The sequence below is a fragment of the Chrysochloris asiatica genome, unplaced genomic scaffold (assembly GCF_000296735.1).
Source record: "Chrysochloris asiatica unplaced genomic scaffold, ChrAsi1.0 scaffold00008, whole genome shotgun sequence".
Lineage (NCBI taxonomy): Eukaryota > Metazoa > Chordata > Mammalia > Afrosoricida > Chrysochloridae > Chrysochloris > Chrysochloris asiatica.
Window position 1 is genome coordinate 21,633,730 of NW_006408526.1, and position 27,758 is coordinate 21,661,487.

Below are 27,758 nucleotides of genomic sequence, written 5' to 3' on the forward strand. Positions count from 1 at the left end.
ACCCCCTGTTCCTCAGGAGGAAGTGTCTCAGCAACAGGAAACTGTCTCTGGTCTCCCTAACAGTGTGCATCCTCAGCTTGGCCGGCAGCAAAGCCTGGAGACCCAGTACCTGCAGCACAGACTCCAGGTAGGTGCCTCTCACATGCAATCCCAGCTCATATCTCTCATCCAGAATATGCACTGCTGCAAAGCTGAAACCTGTTTTGCGTGGGATTTATTTAGGGTGGCTGCTTTATTCCTTACAGCCAGCTAGGTTTGTCTCTGCACTTGGAGTTCCTCGAAACATGTTTAGACTTAACCGTATGCTCTGTGTTGGCAGCAGGAAAGTATTTGTCCTCGGATCCCAGGAAAGGTTACACCACCTGGATTCTCTGTTCTGATTTCATTCCTCTTAGTAAATAGTAAATAAAACGAAACTCATGAGTCTGCAGTGTTTTTAACAGCAGTTTTCTATGTTGATAAATGAAAATCGTAAAGTTCGACACAATGTAGGTTCAATAAAGAATGAAGCATGCCCTCATTCGTCCCACAGCCACGCAGCCTGTGCTCAAAAGGTTTGACTCCACATGAGTCATTGTTGCTAAACCCCAGAAGTTCTCACAGTCCTACAGGATTCTTAAAGGGAAAATTTGAAGCAGGTCAGACTGGGACTGACCCAGGCCTCCTGGCTCAGTGTTATTTGACCTAACGGCTCTCCTGGGGGCTCGTGAGCAAGTGTCAGTCTCTCCATTCTGGAGGGCATACTTGGACTCGTTCCAAAGCAGGAGCAGTCTGATAACTCCGTCCTGTTATTAGTTCTGACGCACGGTGACTCCATGCATGCTGAGTAGAACTGTGCCATATGTGACCTTTCAGACACTGATTACTAGGCCTGACTTATGAAGTGTCTCTGAGTGGGTTTGAACCACCAGACTTGGGCTCATCTGAGGTTCCAGCATCTTCTCATGCGTATCTTGTTTCTCTGCTCTTCAGAAGTCCAGCCTTCTGTCCAAGACCCAGAACACCTGTCAGCTTTATTGTAAAGAACCACCCCGGAGCCTTGAGCAGCAGCTGCAAGAACACAGGTGAGAGCCTGTCTTTGGCCAAATAAGTCACTCTGTGTTATGGAAGGCTCAGGAATAGTGTGGGTATACTGTTCTTTCCCACACAGGTTTGCCTCTAATAGGAAACAAGGTTTTTGATGTGTGAGCCACACAGTCTTTTCAGTCACTGAAACATGATAGCAAATGCGGATGTGGTGGTTTCCACAGAGTATAGGCCTGTCAGAGGACAACAGCCATAAAATGTGCTTGGTTTTCCATTTCTTTTGGCTTTCCCCATTTTGGATCTGAATAGACTAAGCGTTCAGAATCAGTGACCTCATGCAACTTGAATGGGTCTTGCTGCAGAGAAGGTTCTTGCTTGCCGGATCTGTGCCCAGGCCTCAGCAGAGCAGCAAGGTGGAATCATCTCCACCCATCAACCTGCAGACACACACACGGGCCAAGGTGTCACTTCCCTTCTGAACCCTACAGATGAGAAATCTACTTCTCATTTCCTAGGGAGAAAATCTCAGATGTTGTAGAGAACATCCAACAAAGTATGAGTTTGTGTTCACTTTACACTGAGGGATCAGTCAGAATTGGGAGGCAAAACACTGAGATTCGGTATAAAAAGCTAGACATTTGGTTCCTAATCCAGCTTGCATCCTGCCTTGGGAAAGAGAGAAGCAGGGTGACTGCAGCTAATGCCTGATAAATTGAGAAGATTTACAGTGTTTCCTTTTGATATTACCAATTTAGGCTCCAGCAGAAACGACTCACTCTCCAGAAGCAGTCTCAGCTGCAGGCCTATTTTAACCAGATGCAGATAGCGGAGAGTTCCTACCCACAACCCAGTCAGCAGCTGTCCCTTCCCCACCAGGAGAGTCCCCCACCGCCTCAGCAGCCACCGCCGACATTCAGACTGGCTCAGCCGCTGAGCCCCGGCCTAGAGCCTTCTTCTGAGCAGATGCAATACAGCCCTTTCCTTGGGCAGTACCAGGAGATGCAGCCGCCACCGCCACCACCTCCTCCTCCTCTCCCGCAGCAACAGGGAGCTGCCCTACCACCCTTCTCCTATCAGACTTGTGAGCTGCCGAGTGCCACTTCCCCTGAGCCAAACTACCCCACTCCATGTCAGTATTCTGTGGAAGGAGCCCAGCCGAGTGGCATAGCAGCGCCAGACTGCCCCGGGAGCTCAGGACTGCAGGAGACTCCCTCCAGCTACGACTCCTTAGGTCTGTCTGAGTTACCTGGACTCTTTGATTGTGAAATGCTAGAGGCTGTGGATCCACAGCACAATGGGTATGTCCTGGTGAATTAATCTCAGCACAGGAGGTGAGGTGGCTCATATGAAGGAAGAGTGTGCATTTCTATTTTTATTCCAGCCTTTTAAATGTAAAGCTTATTTTCTTGCCCTGTCTCTAATGGGGGACAAAAAAAAAAAAAAAATCAAGTTACCCAGCCGGAAGCAGAGGGTCTGACTGGGGTGGCTCTGCCCCATCACAAAGTTTTCTGTGGCAAGTTTTGGAACATAGTTATAGGCTGAAGATGGTGCCCTTCGGTCCAGTGGAGCAAGCTTTCAAAGGAGGCACCCACACCTGTTTTTATAAGAAGATAGTCAGGCCTGGGATTTGTGCAGAATGACACCAGTTCATTCTTAAGGGAAAAGCCTTCATGAAAGCAGGAAAATGTGTGCCATTGCATATCCATGCGCAAAAATAAATGAATTAAAAGGCAATATATTTTTGACTGAAGCAAACCAATGACGTAAGAAACTTCCAAACAAATCAAGAATGCACAATGAATGGAATATGATGCACAGGAAAGATAGGAATGATGTACTTGGTCATTCAATTATACATTCTAAGCTGCTGATGCAAGTTGTTCCCAAAGTTGTTGCAAAGCAGTGGAGTGTGAGCTTTGTGTCAGGGTCCCCTAAATGACGGTACTGACCCCCAAGACTGGCATTTGCCTCCACATGGGAACAGGCAACATGCCTCTTCAGAAGGTGCCTCTGGGTGACATCGTGTCAGGGTGTGTGTACTCAAGAGCCCCAGAGGTGTCACCTGTGGAAGCAGCAGGAAACCCACCACATTGGGGTAGGGGTTGGGGATAAAACCTGCAGAATCTAAAGCATCTAAAGCAGCAGACCTGGGCCAGGGGATGCCATGTTCTTCCTGAGCAGTCTCTTGTGGAGACTTGTGGTGTGAAGCAGTCGGTCCCCAGAGGGTCAGCTGTCTCGTTTCACATGTAAGAGCTACTTTGACTTTACACTCTCTTTTGCTAGTAGTTTATTGAGCTGTGTATATTTGGAAAGTTTCATATAGGGCTTAGACATTTTAAGGACAAGAAAAACGAACTTCTATCTCCCATGTGAAGTGGTAGTGCCGTGCCTTCCCCCTTCCCACCCCCAGATCATGCTTTAATTCTTTCTTTTCTGTAGAAACCAACAGTTTTCCATTTATATTGATGCTAAATCCAAAGTCACTTCAGAGTTTGTTTTCCACCATGTGGGAATTAGCATTCTTAATTTCCTTAAAGTTTCAACGTGTGATGAAATGTTGTAAGTATCACAGCAATATTCAAAGAACCACAGATGTGTTAACCAGTTAAAGCAGATCATCTGCCAAACATGTTTTATTACTAGTAAAACTTAACCTTACCCCTTTCAACTCATGAAAGTCAGAAAGAAAAAAAAGTTCTAACAAGCTACAGCTAGTTACCTGTGTACCTAGAAGTAATGAGTAATCAATCTGTCCTTTGGACAATAACATTCCAAGTGTTAAAAATTCAGTATTACTTAGATCATTTCTGCCCTTTAGAAAGGTGTACCCTACTGGCAGATGAATGCATTAAGCACAAAGCATCATCCTTAAAGCACAAAGAAGAGAGATACTATGCTGATGCTGCATCTAGAAAACACCTTTAAGTTGCCTTTCCTCTTTGTAATAAATGTCCAGGCAGGTGAGGAGAAGCATAGGAATTCTAAGACGTTTCATTCAAGCTGCCCTGTCCACCCCACCAACACTGGTCACATGAGCAGCCCTTGTGGTGGCTCTGCGGACATATTCTGCTGGGGCTGGACTCTAGGTGTTAGCAAATAGTGTGAAGAACTGTCATTTTTGTGATTTAACAACATGCAGTAAAAATCTAGGAAGAATGAATTGTGTTCCTTCTATGAATTGTTTATTCCTTCTCGTGCTTAGAATAAATTATTTTTGTGAAGTAGGTAAACATTTCACTTGAGAGTAACAGGATGTCAATAGGAACTCTAACAGACTGAACAATTATTTCATAGTCTTAATCAGCTAAATTCTGACTCATTCTCTTATTTTTTGCTATATTGATCTCTCCAATCTGTTTAAAGTTTTTGCAAACCAAGTCAGTTATAAAACAGGGCTTGATTTGTTGAGACTGAAAGAGGATGTTTTCCTAAAATATACTACAGAAGCACTGTATTTATGAAATTTATTTATGAAATTTACATGCCTTCCAGATTGAAAATGGAGGCCACTCATTCGGAGTCGCAGGAATGGTGTGGTGACAGATTTGCATAAACCTCTGTCCTCCAACAAGGCAGGACAGTCAGGCGGAGAAATGAGGGGGGAGTAGAGAAGCTGTTGGAAGGTTAAAGGACCCAGAAATAGAAGCCAGTACACCCCCAGCAAAGGAGCTCTGGTAGCGTAGTGGTTACGAATCGGGCTGCGAACCTTAAGGTCAGCGGTTCGAAACTACCAGCTGCTCCGCGGGAAAAAGATGAGGCTTTCTACTCCCGTAAAGATTTACACCCTCGGAAACCCTGTACAGGGTCGCTATGGGTCGGAACCGACTCGATGGCACATAACAACAACACCCCCAGCAGAGGCCTAGGACTATCATCCAATGCCATGGGCACTCCTCTGACAAGTCACAAGACCCTTCCTGCTGAAATGAATCTGTTAAGCTCTGATTTGCTTGTCTCATTATTTCAAGTAGAAATCTGTGGATCCCATACCATCTGTTCTTACTGGATGTAAGCTGGTCAGAGGAGACTGGTTCTGTTGGTCAGCTGGGTGTTTTCCCAGCTCTGTCTGCTCATCCCTGCTGTTCTGTCTCCTAACTAATCACCTGTGTACACTTCCAGGCTGTGTTCTCCTTATACATACTAAAGTAACACTAAGAAGGCTTCGTACCACTCCTTACATGAGAGGCTACTTTGAAATACTGGCTTTTTTTTACAGTCAGTTTCACATGAGCAGCATATACACTACTGTATAATAATCATCCGCTTTCTGATCTTGTAAACCAGGCTCCTCTGAAGAGACTTTGGTGAAATTAACGTGAGGTAAAATTTCATTCAGCAAAAAAGTGCAATATGTGTGGTACTTTATTTTTTATGTTTTTTAATTCAGGGGTATTAAGTCTTTGCTTTGGGAAAAATGCACTAGGTCTGCAATTTCCAGTTGGGCAAGTGTGTCTCTAGTTATTTACATGCACCTGATCCCTGCAAGGCAAACATAGCATGTTAGCACTGAAGAAGAGGGCCGAGTGTCCAGTTTGCAATTTTTGGTGAGCTACACTGACCATCCCCAGCCACCCGCTCGCCCCCTCAGCCTGCATTGCCCACTCCTCTCTGGGGAAGGGAGGAGGGCACAGGCTCTTCTACACGACAACCTCCAATATCCATGTAGTGGGAAGCAGGTGGGCCCCACCAAGGAGAAACAGGAGATGGGTTAAAGGACTGTTGTTTCTAATGTGGACTTTATCAAACTATACCTCCTAAGAAATGGCCCTTTCTCAGAAATAATGAACTCCCCGGTGTTTATGTCCTGAATGAATGAAGTGGACTGGCAGGTCCTGGGAGTGGAACTAATGTCAGACCTGGCCTCTTGTGTTTTCTTCCTGACTAACCCCTAGGAGTGGGGAACTGGGCCTTTATGGGGTGGGAGGTCTGCCTTGTGTGAGGAGTACCCTCCTCTTGGCTACACACCCCCCCCACCACCACCACCTTCCTTGAAGGCCTGGGACTGACTGCCTACCGCTGCTCACACATGGGGCATCATCTATGCCTAAATGCCAAGCAGTTCGCTGAGAATGTGAGCTTCTTGTTAGAGTTGGGAAGAAGAACGTACTCTCAGCTAGACTGATTCGGAGTTCAGCCAGAACTTAACAAAGGAGAAGCAGCAATGTCTAGTTCTAGTTGGTAAAGGGTCCCCGGTTAAGTTGCAGGCTGTGGGGGATATACAGACAGGGTGAAGTCAGGGTTGATGCCTCTGTGGGTGTCCTCCCATCTCTAGTCAAACCTCTGGTACTTAAACATTAGATTCAATTTTGGGGTCAGAGTTTTTCGGCTCTGGTCCATTCAGAATTGATCACTCAAGCTCCTTTTTAATTTTAAGAATGTAAGTTATACTCCAGATAACTTACACTCCTCCCCAGTTAGACATAGTAGTCAATGTCAGGTGACAGTTGTGATCCCAGTAACTAGTTTGGGGACCCCTATGAGCGACTCTGACCTTTGCTGCATTCTGTACCCCTAAATTGGGCTGCCATTACTGCCTCCGCGGTAGCCACCCGAGCCGCTCAGTCTCTTTCTGCCTAGAAATCATCCGAGGCAAAAACTGGAGAACAAATAATAAGTTGGAGGAACTGTATAGACAGGAATCTTTTCGTTGCTTCTAGAAATTTTTACAGGATTTTCCTTCAAAATAAAATGTGGGAAATGAGAGCAGTATTGTCTGCCTCAGTTTTCTAAACTGGATTTAAAATCTTTAAAATATGTATCTACATATACTTATATAGTCCTCCTGACAGGTTCCATAATACAAGATAGGACACCTCCAAGCCCATGGCCCTGGGAGGTGACTGGGCTGTGGTGCTCTCACAAATGTAACCCTCTCAGCCCTGAGCTTCATATTTGTCTTACATTGTTTTCCCCCAATTAAGGTAATCGGATTATAGAACCCTCACGGCCACCCTGGTTGCACCACCATCTTATCAGGACATATTTCAACACACTGGGCAGACTCAAGTACATACTATTGGCTACACTGGGAAATAAGCAGAGGTCAGTGCTGCCAATACTTTAGTGATAGCTTTGAGAACTCCTACCCAGATAATACTCAGCATGGCTGTCCCAAAGGAACAAAAGCTATATGATGTTTGTACATGAATTTACCAAGCACTTTCACAAGTCATCTCTTTTTATCCTCACAACAATGCTGTGAAGTTTGTTGGACAAAAAGTTTTGTTTTTGTTTTTTTTTACTGCTGAGTAAGCCAGAGCTCTTAGAAATTGATGTGATGTGTCTGAGGTCATGGAGCTAGTGAGTGGAGGAACCAGGACAAACACTTGGATTTTCTGTCTTCTCATTCTGTGCTTTCTACCCTCTTAACAATTCACTTTTCAAAACCAAACCAGCTATTAAACCACACACACACACACCTTAGCTAACCTGGGTGACTATGAATGCACGCTTCTTAGCTCAGCTGCCTTGTGCTTTGGGAGACCCAAATCCACATCTGGCCACTCTTTCACTGTCCAGATAACTTCATAAGTTTGGGGTCACATCAAAAGTGTCTAGTTTTACCAAGTTATGAAGTGTGGTTACTTCCTGAACCCTATGTGAATGGTGGGAGTCATGCTGTGGCGCTGCGGGTCAATGCACTGGACTGCAAGGTTGGCTTGAACCGCAATGTTGGTGGTTCAAGCTCACCAGCCACTCTTCAGAAACCCTAGTCACTATGGGTTGGTACTGACTGGAGGGCACTTACCAACTAATGTGTATGACAAAAGAGCACACTCCCATAGGCCTATTGCAGGTCAGCCAGTCCCCACTGCAGGCATGAAAGGGACTGCTCAGAAAATCAGCATGAGAGGCCGTGGTCCTGAGGTGGGGAGGGGGGGATGACAATCCTTGACAGTGATGCTAAGTAGACACTTTCAGACAAAATAACATGATTTGATTAAATACTGTCTTTCCAGAAGCAAAGGGGGAAGTGTGAGGGAGCTTTGAAAAACAGAAGGACAAAACAACATCCTGGAAAAATATGACCCTGATTGGAATAACATTAAATTAGCAAATGCAGATAACTGGGACTTGCCACTGGCCGAGTGATGCCTATCTGGTCAAGATTTGCTCAATCAAGGAAACCTTCCCATTACTGATGGTAAAGAATCAGTCTTCACCAAGATCTTTGAAGGAAAAAGCAACAGAGAAGGAGGTTTAAGAAAAAAAAGTGATACAGATATTTGCACTTTGTAGAATTATGATTATTTGCTTATTTCTGAAGGGAGGAGGGTGGTCAATGCTGAATGTTTGGTCTGTGAAAGTTACTTTTGATAAAGTTAATCTAATTGTAGTTATTTTTGTGTGTGCTGTTCATTAGGAAAAAAAATGGGTGAACTCAACAGCTTTGGTATTTTGAGTACAAATCATAATAGCTCTGATGTGAAGAAAAAAATCAAAATATCTGTCACTCAATGTTAGAAAATTGCCTAAATTGTAGTTTAATAAATTATCTTTGTACTAAATGATCATTTAAATGGGGTGATTTTCTGCAAGAAATACGTACTGTTTCTATGTTTCCAGCCCTCTTGAATTAAAATAAAAACAACTTGTTTTTCTAAGTCTGGGTGATATGAATGTCAGGCTAAAGAGATTGGGGCCTTTCTTTCTCTCAGCAAGCCCTGGGAGAGAACTTTTGAGAGTATGGAAGGTGGCTGTGTTCTTTGAGCCCCAGAGCTCATTTCAGACTGCAGCAAAGGACAGTGGATAATATGCTCTCATTGACGTCAGCAGAGTAAATAATACCTTGCTCAGAAATCGCAGGAGTACACGTTAGCTTCCGCAGAACGCTGATGGAAGCTAACCGCAGTCTGCACCATGACAGGCCCCAGCTGAGTGCTTTTCCATCCGTGAAAAGCCTAGGGAGGCAGATACAGGAGGCCCTGCTAGGCTTCTCAAGGACAAGCCAGCAGTTGGGACACAGGTTTTGTAACGGGGAGACCCTGCAACAGATAATACTTCTCTGGGATCTGCAGAAAGCCCTGACACTGTTCACACACACCCTGCCAGGCCCCTCCCGGAAAAGGTGTCCTTTTAAGACCCAATGCAGTGCCCTCAAGGTGCTCGAGTATCCATTTGCCATGGAACCTTCGAGACTCATTAAAGTCAGCTGAGTGAGAGGACAGCAGTAAATCATAATCTCTGGTAGTGCTGTGGGATAAACACTGGACTGCTAACCGCAAGGTCAGCATTTCAAACTCACCAGCAGCTCTGAGGGAGCAAGAAAGGTCTTTCTGCTCCTGTAAAGATTTACAGCCTTGGAATCCCTATACAGGCTCACTGTCAGATGAAAACAGCTCGATTCCAATGGGTTTAATATTTGGCAGCGAGTTCCACTGAGGTTTGGTTTCATTTAAACCCATTCCATATGTCAAAGCATTAGAGTGAGTCCATATTATAGAACCAACACAGCTCTCAAGTTGGGGGACCATCTGCTGACTGTCCACAGAAATTGTCCAAGCAGTAAGGCACGATACCATCTTGTCCTCCAATGTGCTCAGTCCCTGCCTCAAAACCGCTGCTGTGAGTCAGCCTAGCTACACAAAAATACATGATCTCCAAGCTTTTTTTTTTTTTTTTAAGGAAAGTACTGGAATTCAATAGAGATGTTTTGCAAACGTTTTCCTTTCCCATCAAATGTCTCCCATTTTTATTTTGTGTTGTGGGAAACAACTCCAGTGCCCGAGAGTAGACTTGCCAGCCAGACCCCTTATCTGCACCCTCCTCCAGCACATGCTCTGTTGAGATCCCTGGTGAAGCAGTGGGCAGGGGACTGTGGAGGGAGGAGGCCAGTCTCACACACCAAGCAGCCAAACCTACCTCCCCACCTCATCTCTATGTATTCACTGCCAAGGTTCTGGTCATGGCAGTTTGCTTCTTTCCATGGCGCTGTGGGCTAATGCGTCAGACTGCAAAGTTGCTTGAGCTGTAAGGTCAATGGTTCAAGCTCACCAGCTGCTCCTTGGAAACCCTACACAGGGTCGCTATGGGTCAGAATCGACTCGACAGCACTTAATAACATGGTGCTGTAGGATCAGAACTGGACTGCGAACCACAAGGTCGACAGTTCAAACCTACCAGCTGCTCCTTGGAAACACTCTACAGGGTTGCGATGAGTCAGAACAACTCTACGGCACACAATATCTCATTAGTTCACAGTCAGAAGTTCAAATTTACCAGTCACCCCAAGGGAGAAAAATAAGGCTTTCTGCTCCTCGGGAACTCTGTACAGGGTCACTGTGAGTCATTGGTACACATCCACCACACCTCCACCTCAGTAGTTCTTAAATAAAAGCACGGGTAGCATAGTTGGTTACCCATTGAACTGCTCACCGAAAGGTCATTAGTTTGAGCCCTCCAATCGCTCCATAGAATGATGAGACTGTTTCCATAGATTTATAGACTTGGAAACCCTATGTTGTTGTTAAGTGCCATTGACTCAGTTCAGACTCACATCAACTCTGTATAGGACTTCTAAGGAGCAACTGGTGGGTTTGAACCGCTGACCTTGTGGCTAGCAGTCAAGTGCTGATCCTGTAGCGCCACAGCAGAACTCTATCTAGGGTCATTATGAGTCAGAATTGACTTGCCGGCACACAGCAGCAGCAGCAGTTCTTAAATAAGGCGCCTTGGTGGGGCAATGGTTAAGCACTTAGTGAACGAACCAAACGGTTATCGGTTTGAAGCCACTAACTACTCAGTGGGAGGACAATGAGACAATCTTCTTCTATAAAGATGAGGTTAGCAGTCCAATTCTCAACCCCTCCACTACCAGAGCTCCTTTGAAAACTGTATAGGGTAGTTCTACTCTTACAGGGTCACTGTGAGTGCAAATTAACTTGACAACAATGAACTTGGATTTGAGTTCTTAAATAAAGAGCCCCAGGGATACAAATGGGTAAATGCTCAATTCCCAATGAAAAGGTTGGCAATTTGAACCCATCCACAGGAAAAAGGCCTGATGACCCGTTACTGTAAAGATTACAGCCAAGAAAATCCCTTACAGTCTTTCTACTCTGTCACATGGCCACCATGGGTCAGAGTCTATTCAGCAGCATCTAACAACAGTTCTTAAACTGCAGGGCCTCAGACACCTGTGACAGAAAATCTTCCTCCAAAACATAAGCACTCGAACACACAACTTTGGACATACGCATTTGGGGGAGGAGTTGGTTCCTAGACCCCAGGTTCAACCCCCACTTACAACAAAAATGTCTCCATCTGTGGCCCTTTACACTTTAGGGTCCTAGTTCTTGCAAAGACCCTCACCACGTATACAACCCCACATAGAACAACAATGCCTCCATCTGTGACCCCTTACACTTTGGGGTCCTTGTTCTTGCAAAGCCCCTCACCACGGATCTCATTCTGATCCCTCACTGGCTAAGTCCAAGTTCAGGAGCGTGCTTCCCCTCCCTCACCCCTGTTGCAGTCTGAGGGCACCTCAGAAGAAAATTCTGGGCTTTGTGCAACAAATCCAGGGTGCCACGTGGCTACCACTGGAATGTCACCCTGGGGCTGAAAAGAGGCGGGTGTTCCAGCCAGTGAGGCCACTTCAAGAGATGACAGGGCTGATCTATTGAGCACATATCATAGTAAATCGTGTCCCTTAGGCATGCAGCTGTGACCCACACATCCCAGAGGCCATTCTAGAAAACCAGGTCAGGCAGAGTGGAGCCTCCTGTATGTCTCCAGCCATTTGTATTTCTGACAAGCCTTCCTGCTGAGGATGTCCCAACTGGACAGCTAAAGCAGAATCCCCCCCACACCTATCACGCCTCCCTTGTGTCAGGATCTCGGGGCTTTCCTAGGGGTGACTGACTCAGCTTGTATGAAATTGGCAGAGAGGGTTCAAGCCCCAGCAAAGTGGCAACGTATGTGAGGAGTCTGGGAGCAGGGAAGGAGGACACTACCAAGGGAAACCAAGCCCTCAGGAGTTAGCTATACAGAAAGCTCAGACAATTTGGGGCCAGAGGACACAGTATTAGGGATTCAGCCTCTCAAAGGCAGCACTGAGTCATTCTCCCACCCTCAGACAGGCTTTGGAGAGATTCTGACAATCTCCACTCCCCAAAGAGGAAAGGAGGGGCAAGGAATGGAGCCTGAGATGCCCAAAAGGGGCTCTGACGAGAACTCTGGCCCCAACCCCGAGGAGGAGTAGGTCCGTTACACTTCAAGACACCCACACATTGTGGAGGGTTGCAGCTGAACTGAGGAAAAGCCTTGAAGACATTTCATAGACAATGCCATTTAGAGGCTCTTAAGTCCCAAGCTTCTCTAGCTCTTCAGTCTGGGGGTTCACAGAACTCCCTTCTGGTTCCTAAGGGAGCCAGGATATTCAGTCTCAAGGAAAAAAGACGACAGAAAGACCCTGCCAGCAAAGTGAGAGTCCAAGGGCACACAGGCAGTTTGGGTGGGGGCTCAAGGGACCAAGGGCTCAGGTGAAGACCTGGACAGGTGTGTGGGGAGAGCTCAGTTGCCCCTAAAACCGCCACCCTGGCCACAGAAGGCCTCTGGGCAGGGTGGGGTCTGTCCTCCTTGGCAAGGACAGCCTAGGAGACAGCAAGGAACCTCTGAGTCCTCAGCCCATGGCGTCAGCCCTGCCATGCCAGTAACCTGGGTGAAGCCTCGCAAAGGCTTCTTATCCCCAGCGATAACTGCGGAACACACATCTGACTGAGCTCACACCCAGGTTCCTTTTGAGGTTCAGAAGCACGCAGTTGAAAGCACCCAAAAGACCACCTCAGTCCCCCTGGTGGCCTGTCACAACATTTTATCTATACAGGTCTTACTTTAACTCTTGGGCTGTTCCATCTCCACATACAGAAAATGGTTGCTAGTAGAGGTGAGGCGTCCTAATGTGGCGCTGTAGGATGCTGCACTGGACTGCAAGGTCTGTTTGAACTGCAAGGTTAGCACTTCAAACTCACCAGCCATTCCTTGGAAACCCAATACAAGATCACTATGACTCAGAACCGACTCAACAGCACTTTAACAACAGTGTAGGTGGAGTCTCTCTTCACAGACTTAAGGGTGATTGCCCTATTCTACACACCTGATCAGGTTTAGAAGCAAGAATTTTGTTCCAGGATTTCTTAATTTTCAGAGCTAAGTTCTGAGTAGTATCTGCTGTGAGTTACAACAGACCTAAGAACTCCCTTGTTGCCACTAGGAAGTAGCCTTTTTCTTCTCTTTCAGGTCAGAACCAGCTCTTGGGTGGACCTGAAGTGTCCCTTGAGAGCTTGGGGAAGCCTTTCTATAGGACTATCTGCTCAGGGACCAAGCCCCAGCACACAGTGCAGGGAGGCCTGAGTGTAGGTGCAGCTCAGTGGCCACTCCTGACTTCTGGGTGGACTCAAGGACCCAGAATTCCCAGGCTGAACAAGACTCAAGAGTTCTTGTTTCCATGGGCTCAAAAGAATGAATCCTCCTCAGCCAAGAGGCCGTGTCCTTGAGAATTCTTACCCTTCAGGCACCCACAGCCAGCTAGCTGGGTAGAACCAAGCAGTCCCAGACCCTCAGGCCCCCAATCCTGTAAAATAAAGAGCTTCCATCTTCCCCTGAAGCTGGGTCTGGGAAGATCAGAAATTCCTGATAGACAAAGAGTCCCTGCCCTGAGGCTACCCAGAACAGCCCCAAGGGTCACTAGGAGTGCAAGTGGCACAGAAAAGAGCCAGAGGCCAGAAGAACAAGGCAGAGAACTTGGGGGTCCAAGTGACAGAGCTTGGGAGAGGCAAAAAGACAACAGGAAAACCTCCAAGTAGAAAGAGTAAGAACACAGAAGGTAAGTTAGGTCTTCGCTGAGAGTCTGGGTGCAGAGGCTCGGCTCTGGGCAGTGCCTGTACAGGACAAGCTGTCCATGCAGAGCGGGGAGAGGAGGACAGATCAGGTCAGTGTCTGCACCCATTATTTATGGGATGCTTCACTTGATTTGTCTCCAGACCTGGACTCGGCAAAGAGACTAAATGTCCCTCACAGCTGCTCCTTCCTGCAAAAACAAGACTGACATCATTGTTGTCAGGGAAATGGTGTTTTGATTAAAATCATGTGACAGCTACTTCATGAGTCAATAAACAAATTCCCATTAACCCTCAACTGACAGAAGCCTGCCACCAGTCATCTGTGGCAGTCAGGAGGGTTGTCCCAGCTGGGCACTGACTGGAAGGAGTACCCGAGTCCACCCAGTCCGTGACAGCAAGGGCGCAGGTGGCTCTGCAGACTTCAAGTGTCTATCTCAGGGGACCCAAAGGAGGCACCCCACCTTAACCAGAGGGAACCACTCTTGCTCTCTGGGTCTGTTCTCTTAGAACAAGTGGTAGGCCCAAACCCTAGGTCAAGCAGCACCTTCAGGGTTCCAAGTCGGGGCAAGAGCTAACGGGCATTTCTAGGGCGCTCAACAGCCAGGCAGGTGCTCTGGCCCCATTCTCCCATTCAGGTAGATCAGAGTTTGCTATGCACCAGAGACATTAGGGGTTAAGAACAATTTCTAGTTTGTAATTGGATGACTTCCTGGATCAATCACTTGGCCTCTGACCCCTGACATAGGGCTCTCCCGGCCTGCCAACAGCCAATTCCCTTTCCAGCTCACCTTCAGACTGTTTCCTTTAAGGCAAAACCCATGTTGGGAAAGCTCAGCATCACAGGGCAAGGGCTTTTTCTGGGTTAAATGAACTGCCGCCTCAAAGGCCTAGCACTGCATAATCTCTATTCCCAGTTCTCAAGTGGAGATGGTGACAAGGCTGGGGGAGGTAAATGGGGGTCTGAAAAATGGCAGTACCTACTACGAAGAATTGTTACGAGGATCAAATGAGATGTTTGCCAAGTGCTTAACAAAGTACCCGGTCAACCGCCTTGTGGCGATGCTCAAACTACTGCATTTAGTACTGTTTCCACTGCACACAGCCTTCAGGGCCGTCTTCAAGCTTGAGTAAGTGTGCGGTGTGTCTGAGGGGGAAGGGGAGACACCTCGTTGCTCCGCTCTCTCATCAGGTGCATCCCATGCACTTAAATGACATGACCACTTGGCTCTGAATTTGAAGGAAAACATAACTCCTTTCTCCCAGGGAAATTTGTGGTTTAAAACAAAACGTCACTGAATTCTTCCTTCAAGCAGTTCTAGGTCTGAGACATCAGAACATAAAGGACCAACCTCAGGCCTGTTGGCGTCCCAGGGCTGGCTCCAGCACTGTGAAAATGAACCCAGTGCTGAGCACACTAGACATGCTGGAAAGTTCAAGCCCTGGGGCGGATCACTAAAGAGCAGCACTGGGGACCGGGAGAACATTCATTCTAAGATGAATTAATGACTGTAGCTCAGAGCCTCGATGGCAAGAAATGTTTTCATAGCCTCAGTTCACATAAAGGAAAAGTCATGAGGATTTACATAAAAGGCAAACTTTTTGATGTTCGAGTGTTCACCAATCCCACTGAGGTTTGAGAATGCCAAATTCTTTCAAATAACCCAACTGCAGCCCAACACCAGCACTCCCTCCATAGCCCCTCCAGCTCATTCCCTCTAGTCTTAAATCACCTGCCTACTGAAAAGTTCCAGGGCAGTGGCCAGTACCAACTTCAGTTGCTGACTTGGAACCTTTTTTCACACCTTCTGTATACAGGGTGTCATCCAACAAGGCTTGTAGATCATTCAGACTATTATATAGTAAACTTGACAAATTTTTCCATGAATGGAAATAACTATCCAAGAGGAACTGTGACAAATAACTTTCTATCTTCTGTGAGGACCAAGCAACTAAGTCTTCATCAAACCACCCCTTTCTCCTCTGCATAGTTCTCTCAGACTGGGGAGATGAAAATAGACCTTGAACCACAGAATAGGCATTCTGGACAGCCCAGCCCCGAAAGCATTCCCCAAATAACAAGAGGACAGCAGGCTTGACAGACACTACTGGCCCTAAGATTGGACTGTTCCCTGCCTACCTTGCTACAGCCCCCACACTGGCTGCCCTCACTCCCTGCCTCAACCAGAGTATGGGATTCAGACCAGATTTCTATGGCACTTACCTTCCCAGCACACTCTCCAGGTCCTGTGGGTCTTAGGAAGCAGCTCTTGTCAGCCCCAGGAGTACTGGGCTCTTCACTGTCCTTGTCAGGAAAATCTAGCTTCCTCAGTCTTTGTGCCACCACTAGAGATACAGACAGTGGGTGCTAGAACCTGTCCTAACAGGACAAATTCCCTAAGCCCACCTGTACTTCCTAGCCAGATGCCCTCAGTGCATTCAGCATCTCACTTTTAGGGTAGCACAGCAACCTATACACATTGGCTACATGCAGAGAAAGCCAGAAAACCCAGGATCTCACTGCAAGTCCCTTCCCTGAGGAGCCCATGGAGAGCACCGTCTCACTGGGCCTAGGGCATGGCACCCAGCTGCAGGTCCCCATCTTAGGACACAGATAGCCTACAGTGGACACCCAGCTCCTTTCATGACTGGTAGTAACTCGAGAAAGAAACAGCTCTGGTTTTTCTGGAGAATAAACTCCCTTCACCCTCAAGATTTCCATCTTCCTGAACACTAAGTAATATTCTAGAATCATTGGGCTTCTGGAAGCAAGCAGGGAAGAGTGAGATTCCAGGCTGGAGACATGTGCATGAAGAGGAGAGACAGGACCAAGAGATTGGACAGAATTAGGAATACCAGGGAGTTTCAGGAAGTTAGTGGCAAAATTCCATGATCTTTTAATTCCATTTTACCACAAACTTTTTAAAGTCTCTTTGTATAAGAGAGTCAAAAGCATAACAATTACATCAGACCACAATCACTAAATTTGTTAAACGAGGACACTAGGTGACAAATCCTTTCCACTCTACAGTATTATATCCAGGAAGCAGAGAAATGAGTGCCAACAAAAAAAACAAAGTGCATTGGAGGAAAGCAAGTAAGAGGGTAGGAAAAGTCCCCAATTTATTTGACCACCCTACTCGCCATTTGAGGGAAATGGAACCAGAGGTTTCTACATGAAAGTATCAGACTTTTGACTCACTGACAACACAAGCAGTCAGCAAGGAAGAATGGACGATGCAAACAGGGTCAGGAATGCTATGCTTGTCTTCCTATAGGTCTCTGTAAGCATCTTTGATTTCTGGACAAGCTGGCTGGCTCAAACTTTCAGCTGCTGTCTCTAATAAGTAAGGACAAGTTGTCCAGAAGACTTTCCAGTACTCATATCGCAGTGACCAAGCTGTGACATTTTCACGAGCTGAGGGGTGGCCATTATTTCAACAAGGCCTCAACAGACACCAAATATTAATGTAATTATTTTTATTAAACAGGATGCACCCCCAGATTTGTATCTTCTTGGCCAAGAGACAGAGAAACAAAATTTAGTCTCAAACTCATGTAGAATAAACCCACATTGTTTTAATTAAAAAAAAAAAAACCACCCACAGGTGAATTCCATTGATTATTGGTTTTAGGTTGTATGTATGTCTTTGCTTCTCTTTACTAATTGGCCAAACAACTGATGAAAACTAAAGCAATATATGCTTGAGGCAAAAGAAATTTCATATAAATCAAATAGAACCACTGCCTGCCTGCAATGCGGACTGGAGAAGGGCCACACGTGGCGTGTTTCTCAACAGTAGTAAAATCCTTCCAGTGTGTCAGCGGGAGAAGGCAATGCAGTATAGTGACTCATTCCATGCACAAAATACATCAGAGGAGAGATTTTACGAATTTGTTCATTGACATTTTTATTGAACACCTACTATGTACACTAGGCATTGATCTAGGTGCTGGTGTTCCAGCATAAGACAACAGACAAAAATCCCTGCCCTTCAAGAAGAGCTCCTGGAGCTTACATTCTAGTGAATCAAGATAAGAAAACTAAATCCATGGAGAAAATGACCAATATCTGAGCCAAAGAACAATTTACCTGAAGAGTAACAAAAGGAACTCCCACTGTTTAAGTGAAAAAGTAAAATGCAGTTCCTTAGGTATCACCAAAAAGATAGCTCTCTGGGTTCACTGGCTCTCCCTCTAACAATCTCAGGGCAAAGACAATGTACAGGGGGCTCCTCACACGGGATCATCTCCAAACTAATGGCATTTCCAGTCAAATAGTAAGGCAAATGGTTGCACACATTGTTTCAAGGCAAATGTCTCAAAAAATAAGAAATTAAAAGGAGCATAACCTGTAGATAATAAAAAATAAAGAACCACAAAACAAAAATTACAGTGTTTGCAGCATAATAGTTTAAGATATTACAATGAGAAAGTAGAAAAGATTTTTACTTAGAAAAATATTTACTCCTAGACCCCAACAGTAGAAAAGTTGAATCTTACATATTATAAAGTAAATGTGGCAGTTCAAAATGCAGGCTGATTTCTCATTTTAAATGTTCTGTTTTCCTGAAGTAAGACAAATTTGAAAATATTTTGTCAAACTTCATTTTATGTAGTTATTTAGTGTATAAAGTTTTATAGGCATCTCTGGGCCTTCATTAAACAGAACAGGATTGCTAATTTAAAAGAGCTTATGAAAGAATACATCAAAACCCAAAATGGAAACAAGCAAACTACACAACAACTTGCACTGAGAGAAAATTAAGCTACAATCAAAGCTCAGTAGGGACAAGGTGAGTTTGATTAGGTTAAAAGTGTAAACTTAAAGAAAATATTTTAATTCTCCATGAAATACATAGGTGTGTATTTGCAAGGATAAAGAATAAACTAAATGCATCTCAAAAAAAAAAAGAAAAAAAAAAAATCCTAGAGATCCTCATGGAAAGTATTTTATTAGAAATGAGAAGAATGATTAGAATAGCAACTAGGGTGCTTTCTAGAGAGCCTTAAAAAGACTTCTTACACGTTACAATCTGATTTATCTTGAATTCCAGAAAGAATAATGAGGTTTTACTATAAGAGCACAAAAACAAACGTTTCAAATGATAAGACTTCAGCATCACCCATATCAAAAAAATTAGTAATGAACATTCAGTTTGGAAAGCTACTGTACATTGTAGTTGTGAGCAGATGTTACGATGGCTGGAAACAGAACCAGGTACAGAATAGGAGACCTATAGCTATAGTATTATACCAGTGGTCCCGTTACTCTTTAGAAATCTCACAGACCAACAGTAGCATCACTGCTGATCATGAGGCATTACATGTAAAACCTCAGGAAAGAGAAAGAAAGGATTTGAATGCAGTCACAGTGGTGAGCTGCTGAAATTCCATTAGGTTTCAACATCAAGCATTAGCAGCAAGAGGGATCAGGTTTCTAAATGACATGATTAGAGTCAGAACAGAGCAAATAAAACCCAAACCAACCACTACATTAACTCTGAGCTTCCACACTCCCCTTTTCTGTGAGCCACTGGTGCATAGACTCATTACCCAAGAAATATGGCTTTCATTACAGTCAAATCTCACTGTCCCAAACAGACAACTTTATAAAAGGAGTTTTTTAAAAATCACGTATTCAGTAACATTGGAATGATGGAGAGACACACAGATATATGTAAACATCAAAATACTCACTCCACTCCAGATCTGGGTCCAAAGCTCTCTAAGCTTTGTTGGGACTATTAGGTAGCCAGGGTCTGATTACACAGTAAAGATACAAGGGCCCAGACAGTCACAGACAGCCATTAGGAGACAATCAAAGAGATGACTGTACCGAGTGTCAGGGACTGGTCAGAAACAGTAAGGATGGCTTAAATAATTATCCCAACAAGGAAGACAAATAAAAAAGAATCCCATTTCATCTTTAGAAACAATCAAGTCTCTGAAATTTGATTTCTTGTAAGTTGTTGCCATTTGCTTGGATGAGATCTTGAAGGTTTTCCACTTCTCCACCCAGCTTAAGAACACATTGACTAGAAATCTGTGATAACAATTTAGTAAAGTCTTTTTCCCTCCTTTTCCTCATTATGCCAATGCAAGAACTGGAAAATTCCAAACAAAATCAGGTTAGTGGTATGGAAAGTTTATGAACTTTATGCATATTAAGAACAATAGCAATCATTCCAAGCATGAGACTATATATACACTTAAGTGTCTTTTTACTCTGCCAGGCAAGTTATAAGTTAAACTTCAAAAAACTTGGTTAAAGCCCAAACTAAAACAAAACTGTTTTTACTTATAAGAATCATATTCTTACTCAACCCTAGATACCGAAATGAGAACGTGGACTGCTCACTAATGAAGAGAATGATGGGCCCAGAAGGTTCTAACCACATAGGGTCACCAACATTTCATGAAACTTACCACCCTCCCTATTTCCCATATAATGATTACAACAATCACATCAATTGAACATCACTCAGACAAAAAAGAAATTAAACCCTGCTTTACCTAAGCATAAGATGCAAGGCAGAAAACAGATACATACCACTTATTGCTTCCTGTGCAAAATATTTCACATCCATGTCGTCATCTTGGCCTAACTTCTGAAGTACTGGCTTAACTTCCCCCTGCAAAGCACTGAGATTCAACAGTATTATCTGTGAATATAATTTTCTGGACTGGAGAAATGAGTTATGATACTGTACGGTCTATGGTAAGTTTTGAAATTTCAAATAAAATCTTTAAAAACAACTAGAAATATAAATTTGACAAATACTAAATAATTTCTAAAGAAGTTCTCAGCTAAATTAGCTTCAGATAGTGATCTACACATACACAGAGCTTAAATATAAACATCTGAGGGGATACCCTAAAAAATGGTTGCTAAATAAAATAAAATTTAAAAATTAGACAAAACGAAAATCACCAAACTCAATTTTAGCTCTTACCTACCCCAACTACAAATATATTTAAAATCTACTTCTAAAACAACAGTATCAACACTACAATCTTACTCAGTGTCTAGAATTGGTCCAATTTTCTGTAGAGATTTGGCTACATTGAAGCGAACGTTTGCTACTTGGTCTCCTGCCATTTTTAATACGATGGGTAACATTTGCTTAGTGGTTATTTCCTGACCACAGGCTTCAGACAGGGCCTAAAAAAATAAATAAGATGGTTCATTCAAAACACTTTCATATTTAAAAAATTCTAAAATCTAACAAAACATTAATATCTATTAAGAAAGTCCTTAGCCAACAGGAAATGTTTCTAGCTTTAGCATCTGAATGAGGACACAGGGTAAGTAAGCAAAGTCACAGAGGTAGACCAAAATGCACAACTAAATTGCAATTTTTAAAAACACTGCTGTATATTTTAACATGGATATTTCCCCTGCCTTCTAATATATGAGGAATATACCCCAAATATAAGACAAAACATTCAGAATTTAGACACTCAGTCCTGAGTAAGTACTTTTAGCAGTAATATCTAGGTAATACTTACATTAATGCAGAATAATGTGGTCATTCTATGCAAGTAATTAGGATCATTTGCCATTACTAAAACTTTGGGAACAATGGTGTTCTGGGCCCACTCTGTACCAAACTTCTGAACAAGTTTCATGAGGTTGTTTGTGGCAGCTTCTCTGATAGCATATACTGCAATACAGGTGAAGAACATGTTCTCATATCGTTTACATCATGAGCATCAGTTTACATCATAATCCTATTTTTGTGACAATCACCATCAAATGTAATAAACAAAACACTCTATAGACAGACTGTAACTTTAATCACACTACAAATCAAAACGTGTAATTACAATGAGTTTAATGGATTTGCACGGCAAAGGTACTGACTTAACGTCTCATACTGTACTGGTGTGGCCTTACAATAGTTTTTAAATGTTGAGTATGTATAAAGAAAAAATACATAAAAACAAAACTCAAACCCATTGCCACCTAGTTGATTCCAACTCAACAGTAACCTTCACTTTAAGAGTAGAAATACCCCATAGAATTTATTAGCTTCAGATAGTGATCTACACATACACAGAGCTTAAATATAAACATCTGAGTGGATACCCTAAAAAATGGTTGCTAAATAAAATAAAATTTAAAAATTAGACAAAACGAAAATCACCAAACTCAATTTTAGCTCTTACCTACCCCAACTACAAATATATTTAAAATCTACTTCTAAAACAACAGTATCAACACTACAATCTTACTCAGTGTCTAGAATTGGTCCAATTTTCTGTAGAGATTTGGCTACATTGAATAAAATGGGTGTCGACTGCCATCATTTTTCCACATCTTTGTGTGGAACAGCTGGTGTGTTTGAACTGCCAATCTTTCAGTTACCAGCCAAGAACCTAACCACTGTGCCACCCTAGCTTCCTCCTTTCATGCATCACATTAATTAATAACCACCCAAAGCCTACTATGTGCTAAGTGTTACACAAAGAACGTATTCGATTCTTTCCCCCAAAGATCCATCAAAGAAAGATCTAAATGTACTCCATGAAGTTATATGATAAAAGACTGACTGCTTAAGTTATTAAATTGTATAGTAAAGACTGTGAAGGTTGTAGGAATTTAAAAAAAGCGAACAGCGTAGGTCTAGGAAGATTTTGAGATAGGTCTTGAACTGGGCCATCAAGATTAGGGAGGGAGGAAGAAAGAAGTGAGAAATTCCATCAAAGGGCTAAAAACATGCACCTTGCTGTTCAAACCGACCTTGTGGCCCAGTGCTTATCCTACAGTGCCACACCAGGTTACAAGGGTACAATTCAAGACCAGAAATGCTCAGGATAGTTCTTGGGTCACTACAGCCTCTTCTGAGCCATGTGCCCCCATGCAGGCCTCTCTCTGGTCCACAGGGCCCCTTGGCCTCCGCCCTGCTCTGGAAACGTTGTTAGCCTCTCCTAGTGCTTCGGATATATACCCAAAGGGCATGCCGTATATATGTCACAGTCCAAAGGTGCTTGACTCTAGCTCCATGGGATCAGCAAACCTAGCTCCTCATCCCACTCAGCAAGCAAGCTTGATTCTTAGTGGACAGGGAAGGCCACTTGTCTGTCTCATGCTCTAGCTCTTGGTTCCACTATTGCCCCTCCTCTGCTACTCCTTCGCCGTTTATCTGGCGTCAGAGTTTCTGTCCCTGAATTTATGAGGTTTGATGCACAGGGATCTCAGGATCCAGATGTGCTCCACTCCTGGTTCTTTCTTAACAGTAGTAAGCTCCCTGCTCCTGCTTCTGAAATGGCTCACTGTATACCCAGCAGGATGGCAAGACTGACCAATCCCTACATTAAAGTCCCAAATTTTCATAATCACAGTCACTCACAACTGAATCATGTAATGCTATCCACATCTTTCCCCACATTCTCTCACTCAGACCAACCAGGAAAAGAGGAACTATACTGGGTTGTTTGGTATACACTGGCTAATTCACTTCACCATAGGTAGTTAACTCCCTATTATACTTCTCCTGTGAGGTGAGCCCAACCATCCTGGGTGAAAAGAAAAGCAGGAAAAACAAGCCAGACTACCCAAGCTGCCCCAATCTAGACAGCCTACAGAAGCACCCCCCTTGGATAAGGATATCCAACTTTTCCCAGTCCATAAATCCTTCCAGGCAATGTTAAAGAGGAGAACAGGTAAGACAGCATGGACAAAGAACTATATCATTTACCACCAACACTTAACCTGAAAAAAAAATACTATGGGAGAAACAATCCATCAATAAAACTCAGAAACACTGTCCAAGGAAGCTCATTAATTTAAGTTTTACCAAATAGCAAAAATTCTTTCCCTTTCTAGCCATAATTTTTGTGTTTGGCACAAGCCCCTCTTTTGTCTCCTCCCCTAAGGCAAAACTAGCTAGACCAAGTATGTCTTCTCTTCTAATTATGGTTTTGTTTTTTTGTTTTTTCCATTTCCTTAACATTTTCATTATAATGCCATCACTGTCAGAGATCCCACTGCCTGAGTAACAAGACATGGAGCATACATACACACCTTCAGCCTTAACAGGGGCCTTAACTGTACTGAACCTACTTAGCCAAGTGTCTGTGTTCTTGGCACCTCTTCATTTTGTCAAGAGAATGAAAACCATTCTGTAATTCTGCCTACGTTCTCCCCTTGTTTTGTCTTTCTCTCCCTTGTCCCCAAAGTCTTACTGACCCATAAGGTTTATATCAATGTCCAACTCACTAATTTATGCTTACTCTACCAGTTGATCATTTTTGTCCCTCTCCTATAAATCGTCCTTCTAAATTCCTCACACTGGTCATAATTATACACTCAACTATGGAATAGAAATGAGTGATACTTTTTCCTTATATTTTTAAGGATTTTGAAAACAATATTTAGTAGTTAAAAAATCTGAAGAAAAAAAGTTTCAAAAAATCTGTTGTCACTATGTAAAACTTATCTAAAAGGCAAATTCACTGGTTAATTAAGCATAAAGCGATTTCAGATCCGGCATTTCACTGATGCAATGCTTGTAACCTCCACTTTAGTATGCTACTACAGAAAGAGAAATGAAGGTCTCTCCTGTTCCCCAAATAAAGGAAAACTCAGAGGAAAGAGGAAGTAGTAACAGATTAACAGGGCAATCCAACATAGAAAGGGTGTCAGGAATTTAACTCACTGGAGAATCTTACGATTTTACAAGTTCCTTCAAATAAAATATTGTCTTAAAACAGAATGCGAGCTTTCAAAAAGAGTATTGAATAATCTACTGGGACATGCCATTCCCTAAATTAAATATTTATTATAAATAAAATGAACGTTTCTTCTCCTAAAAAAAAGAAAAAAAAAGAGGAATTTCTTTCCAATGATTTGCCAATCTTAAACCTTGTTTTAAAAGGGGAAAAAAATTAACACCATAAAAGGAGAAAACAAGCAGTCTTCACAGTTCAGTCTGAAAACACTTAAGTAGTCACATATATGTTCTTATAGAGCTTCTCATATTCTTTCTTACCCAATGCCCTCCTCTAGGGTACAACAAGCTTTTAACAAAACCACCTACATGGAGAAGTGAAAACCTACATTTCCCATTCCCCACAAATCTCCAGGCATCAGTAACCACAGATGAACCAGGAGACACACTCAGTATACAAACCATACATAAAGCTACTGCAGAACTGAAGAGGACACCCAGAAAATTGAGCAAAACATGGAACCAAAGCCAACAGGCCAACACATTATGAGTTCCCTAGAACACTCATCTGGAACAGGTTTAAGAATACACTACATTTGCTCTCAGGTCAAGAATCACTGCGCAAATAAGAATTGTTACCTTTTTTTGCCCTGCCCACCATGTAAATCAAATGTCTAGGGATATCAGTCTCGCTCATATGATCCAAGAGTAAATAGACAAAGGTTCACAAAACAGACTAAATGCTTTAGAGAAAGGAAGATCGCTTAAGGGAAATAAGACCCAATATATCCAGATTACACTCCCAGCTAAGGTTACTCATGGTATAAGTAGATTTGTGTTATCTTTCAGTAACCCAGAAATTGATTGGAACTTAATCCAACAGCATTTTAGGAGGTTGTGGAACAATATACACTTGTCTGTGTATATTCATCAGCTACATGCTCAAATTTATGATATAAGTAATTCTCAAAGTGAACACTGAGTGGCTACTAATTTGCTACCCCTGCTAGAGAGTAAGATCCCCTAAGAACTTGATTGAACCTCAGCATAGTGATCCTGCTTGGTCACCTTAGAGCAGGTGGTGGGCCGGCAACGTCTGGCGCATGGGGTCCCCAGCTGTTCTCCTCCCTCCCTGCCTTCCTCGGATGGCGGCTGTTTATGCTGGACGTGTGGCCAGAGACGGGTAAGGATCACGTGGAACCTCGGCAACTTAAGACAGAGCCATTGCCATGCTGCAATGAGTTTCAATGACTGGTAAGACTGAGGAATTCGCACTGACCGCCTAAGACAGGCAGCGTCCCTTAAACAAACAATAAATAAGGAGGATTCGGATGTAGACCGTGCAGACCCGGTCAGGAGGCCAAGCCCCTGTGAGCCCAAGCGTTGTTGACCATCCAAACCATAGGCTCTGAAGATCAGACTTTAGCTACCTAGTAGACATAGCAAACTGTCCCTCATCTGATTATTCAGTAATGCTTGTTAGTAATCTCATACATGAGCCCTGGATATCCACAGACAAATGTAAAAACCTTCCCTAAAAGCCGAGACTGTAAATTCCAAAAAGGCAAGTCCCCCCGCATCCAAAAAAAAAGCTAAAGAGGATAGAGAGAAACACTGTTAACTGATGATATATGGAGGGGATAATAATCAATGTAATGAAACAAGCTATATGAATGGTTGAATGTGAAGCTGATGATGTGCCCTGTAAACTTTCACTCAATCCAAAATAAAAACATTTACTTAAATTAAAAAAAAAAAAAGAATACACTACAGCTACTGGGTCTGGACCCCAGGTATGGCCCTGGACCTCACTGGTCCAGAAGGTACCTTGTACCCACTGCTACCTGATGGACAAGAGCATGTACCCATATACACACACCTAAGATCTCAACAAAAAGTCATCTGTGAATTCCCACTCTCCCACCTGCCCTGCCCTGAACTTGTCCTCTTTTAGCACCCTGAGCAGTAACAGTACCCTTACAAGTAGTAGCACTTCCTTTCAACAAAACAAAAACTCAATCCGTTATAGCTAATGTCTCCCCCCCTAAAAAATATCATACCGGACACCTCCCTATATTCCTCCTTCTCTGCCACCCAAAATATGACAAGTAGTCATCTTTATTCCAAAGCCAATCCCTGTCCAACCTAGCCTACACTTGTTGAAAGCACCTCCTCACACTGGGGCTACCAGTTTGACATGCTGTGTCTGTTTTGGGCACTCTCTTAAATGACTTTATTATTTTTAACCGTTCACCACAGGATACACTCTTGATAGGGGAGTGGCAGGGAACTGGCTTTGTGACAGCTGCCTTTCTCTGCATGCCCCTTAGAAACCTTCAGGGCCCCAGGGGCTAAGCCAGGGGAGCGAGGGAGGAACTCCAGCTGAGATAAGGACGGCACTGAGGCAGAAGCAAGGTGCGCCACTGATGACTGGAACATGAGAGTGAAAGGGAGAAAGTGTCTCAGTTACCTAGAGCTGCTATAACAGAAGTATCACAAGTAAGCAACTTTAACAAATTAATCTTCTCATAGTTCAGAAGGCTAGAAATCTGAATTCAAGGCAACAGCTCTAGAGGAAGAAGGTCTCATCTCTTCTGAACTTCTGCTCCTGAGAAAACTTCATGTGGCTTGGTAATTCTCTTCCTCCATTTCTGCTCTGCTCACTCATTTAATGTCTTTTATTTCTCAAAAGAGAGTATCTCAAGATACACCTTCCATAAAGCTTACTTCGTTAACATAACATAGACTATTTCCAAATGGGATTATAACCACAACCACAGAGGTTAGAATTTACAACACATATATTTTGGGGACATCTTCCAATTCATAACAGGAGGGGAAACTACTGTCACTTGCTGAAGGCCAGGACGGCTAACCAGATTCAGGAGCTGCTGCATTTGAAATCTAATCCACTAAAACTGATACTCAGATTTTGACAAGTAGGGGCGCAAAGAAAAGCTTAGAGTAGGGAACCTTTCAAGGAGAACTTCTAGTTCTCTTCTGCTCTACCCAGTCAGGAGGGACCAGCACACCTATTACTGATAAACCTCAAATTGCTATGGCAACATGGACCCTTTGAGGCCCTCACAATGAGACAGAAAAAATTCACAGGGAACTGATCTTACTGCTCTATCAAGTGCTTCCCACCCCTGGACTTTTTTTTTTTTTTTTAAGGTTTTTTTTTTATTGTGAATTGAGTAAAAGTTTATAGGGAAAA

At 43.5% G+C, this 27,758-nt stretch overlaps 2 protein-coding genes across 4 annotated transcripts in view; one reads left to right on the forward strand and one right to left on the reverse strand.

Moving 5' to 3' along the window:
• SIK2 (salt-inducible kinase 2) overlaps nucleotides 1-2,343 on the forward strand; it is a 122,465-nt gene extending 120,122 nt beyond the window's left edge. Inside the window, exons 13-15 of the mRNA XM_006833812.1 lie at nucleotides 17-127; nucleotides 973-1,064; nucleotides 1,782-2,343. Of these exons, the coding sequence (XP_006833875.1) occupies nucleotides 17-127; nucleotides 973-1,064; nucleotides 1,782-2,343 (765 nt within the window). The remainder of the gene's footprint in view (nucleotides 1-16; nucleotides 128-972; nucleotides 1,065-1,781) is intronic.
• A 4,210-nt stretch (nucleotides 2,344-6,553) lies between these two features.
• The window catches only part of LOC102840755 (serine/threonine-protein phosphatase 2A 65 kDa regulatory subunit A beta isoform-like), a 41,982-nt gene continuing 20,777 nt past the window's right edge, over nucleotides 6,554-27,758 (reverse strand). The window contains exons 12-16 of one of the 3 annotated variants that reach the window (XM_006833813.1): nucleotides 21,378-21,532; nucleotides 20,888-21,030; nucleotides 20,419-20,510; nucleotides 16,090-16,211; nucleotides 6,554-6,622 (exon numbers count right to left, since the gene is read on the reverse strand). In XM_006833813.1, coding sequence (XP_006833876.1) covers nucleotides 6,554-6,622; nucleotides 16,090-16,211; nucleotides 20,419-20,510; nucleotides 20,888-21,030; nucleotides 21,378-21,532 — 581 coding nt within the window. Of the gene's footprint in view, nucleotides 6,623-16,089; nucleotides 16,212-18,906; nucleotides 19,973-20,418; nucleotides 20,511-20,887; nucleotides 21,031-21,377; nucleotides 21,533-27,758 lie in introns of those variants that run through there. The other 2 variants (XM_006833814.1, XM_006833815.1) reach the window with 2 other exon arrangements.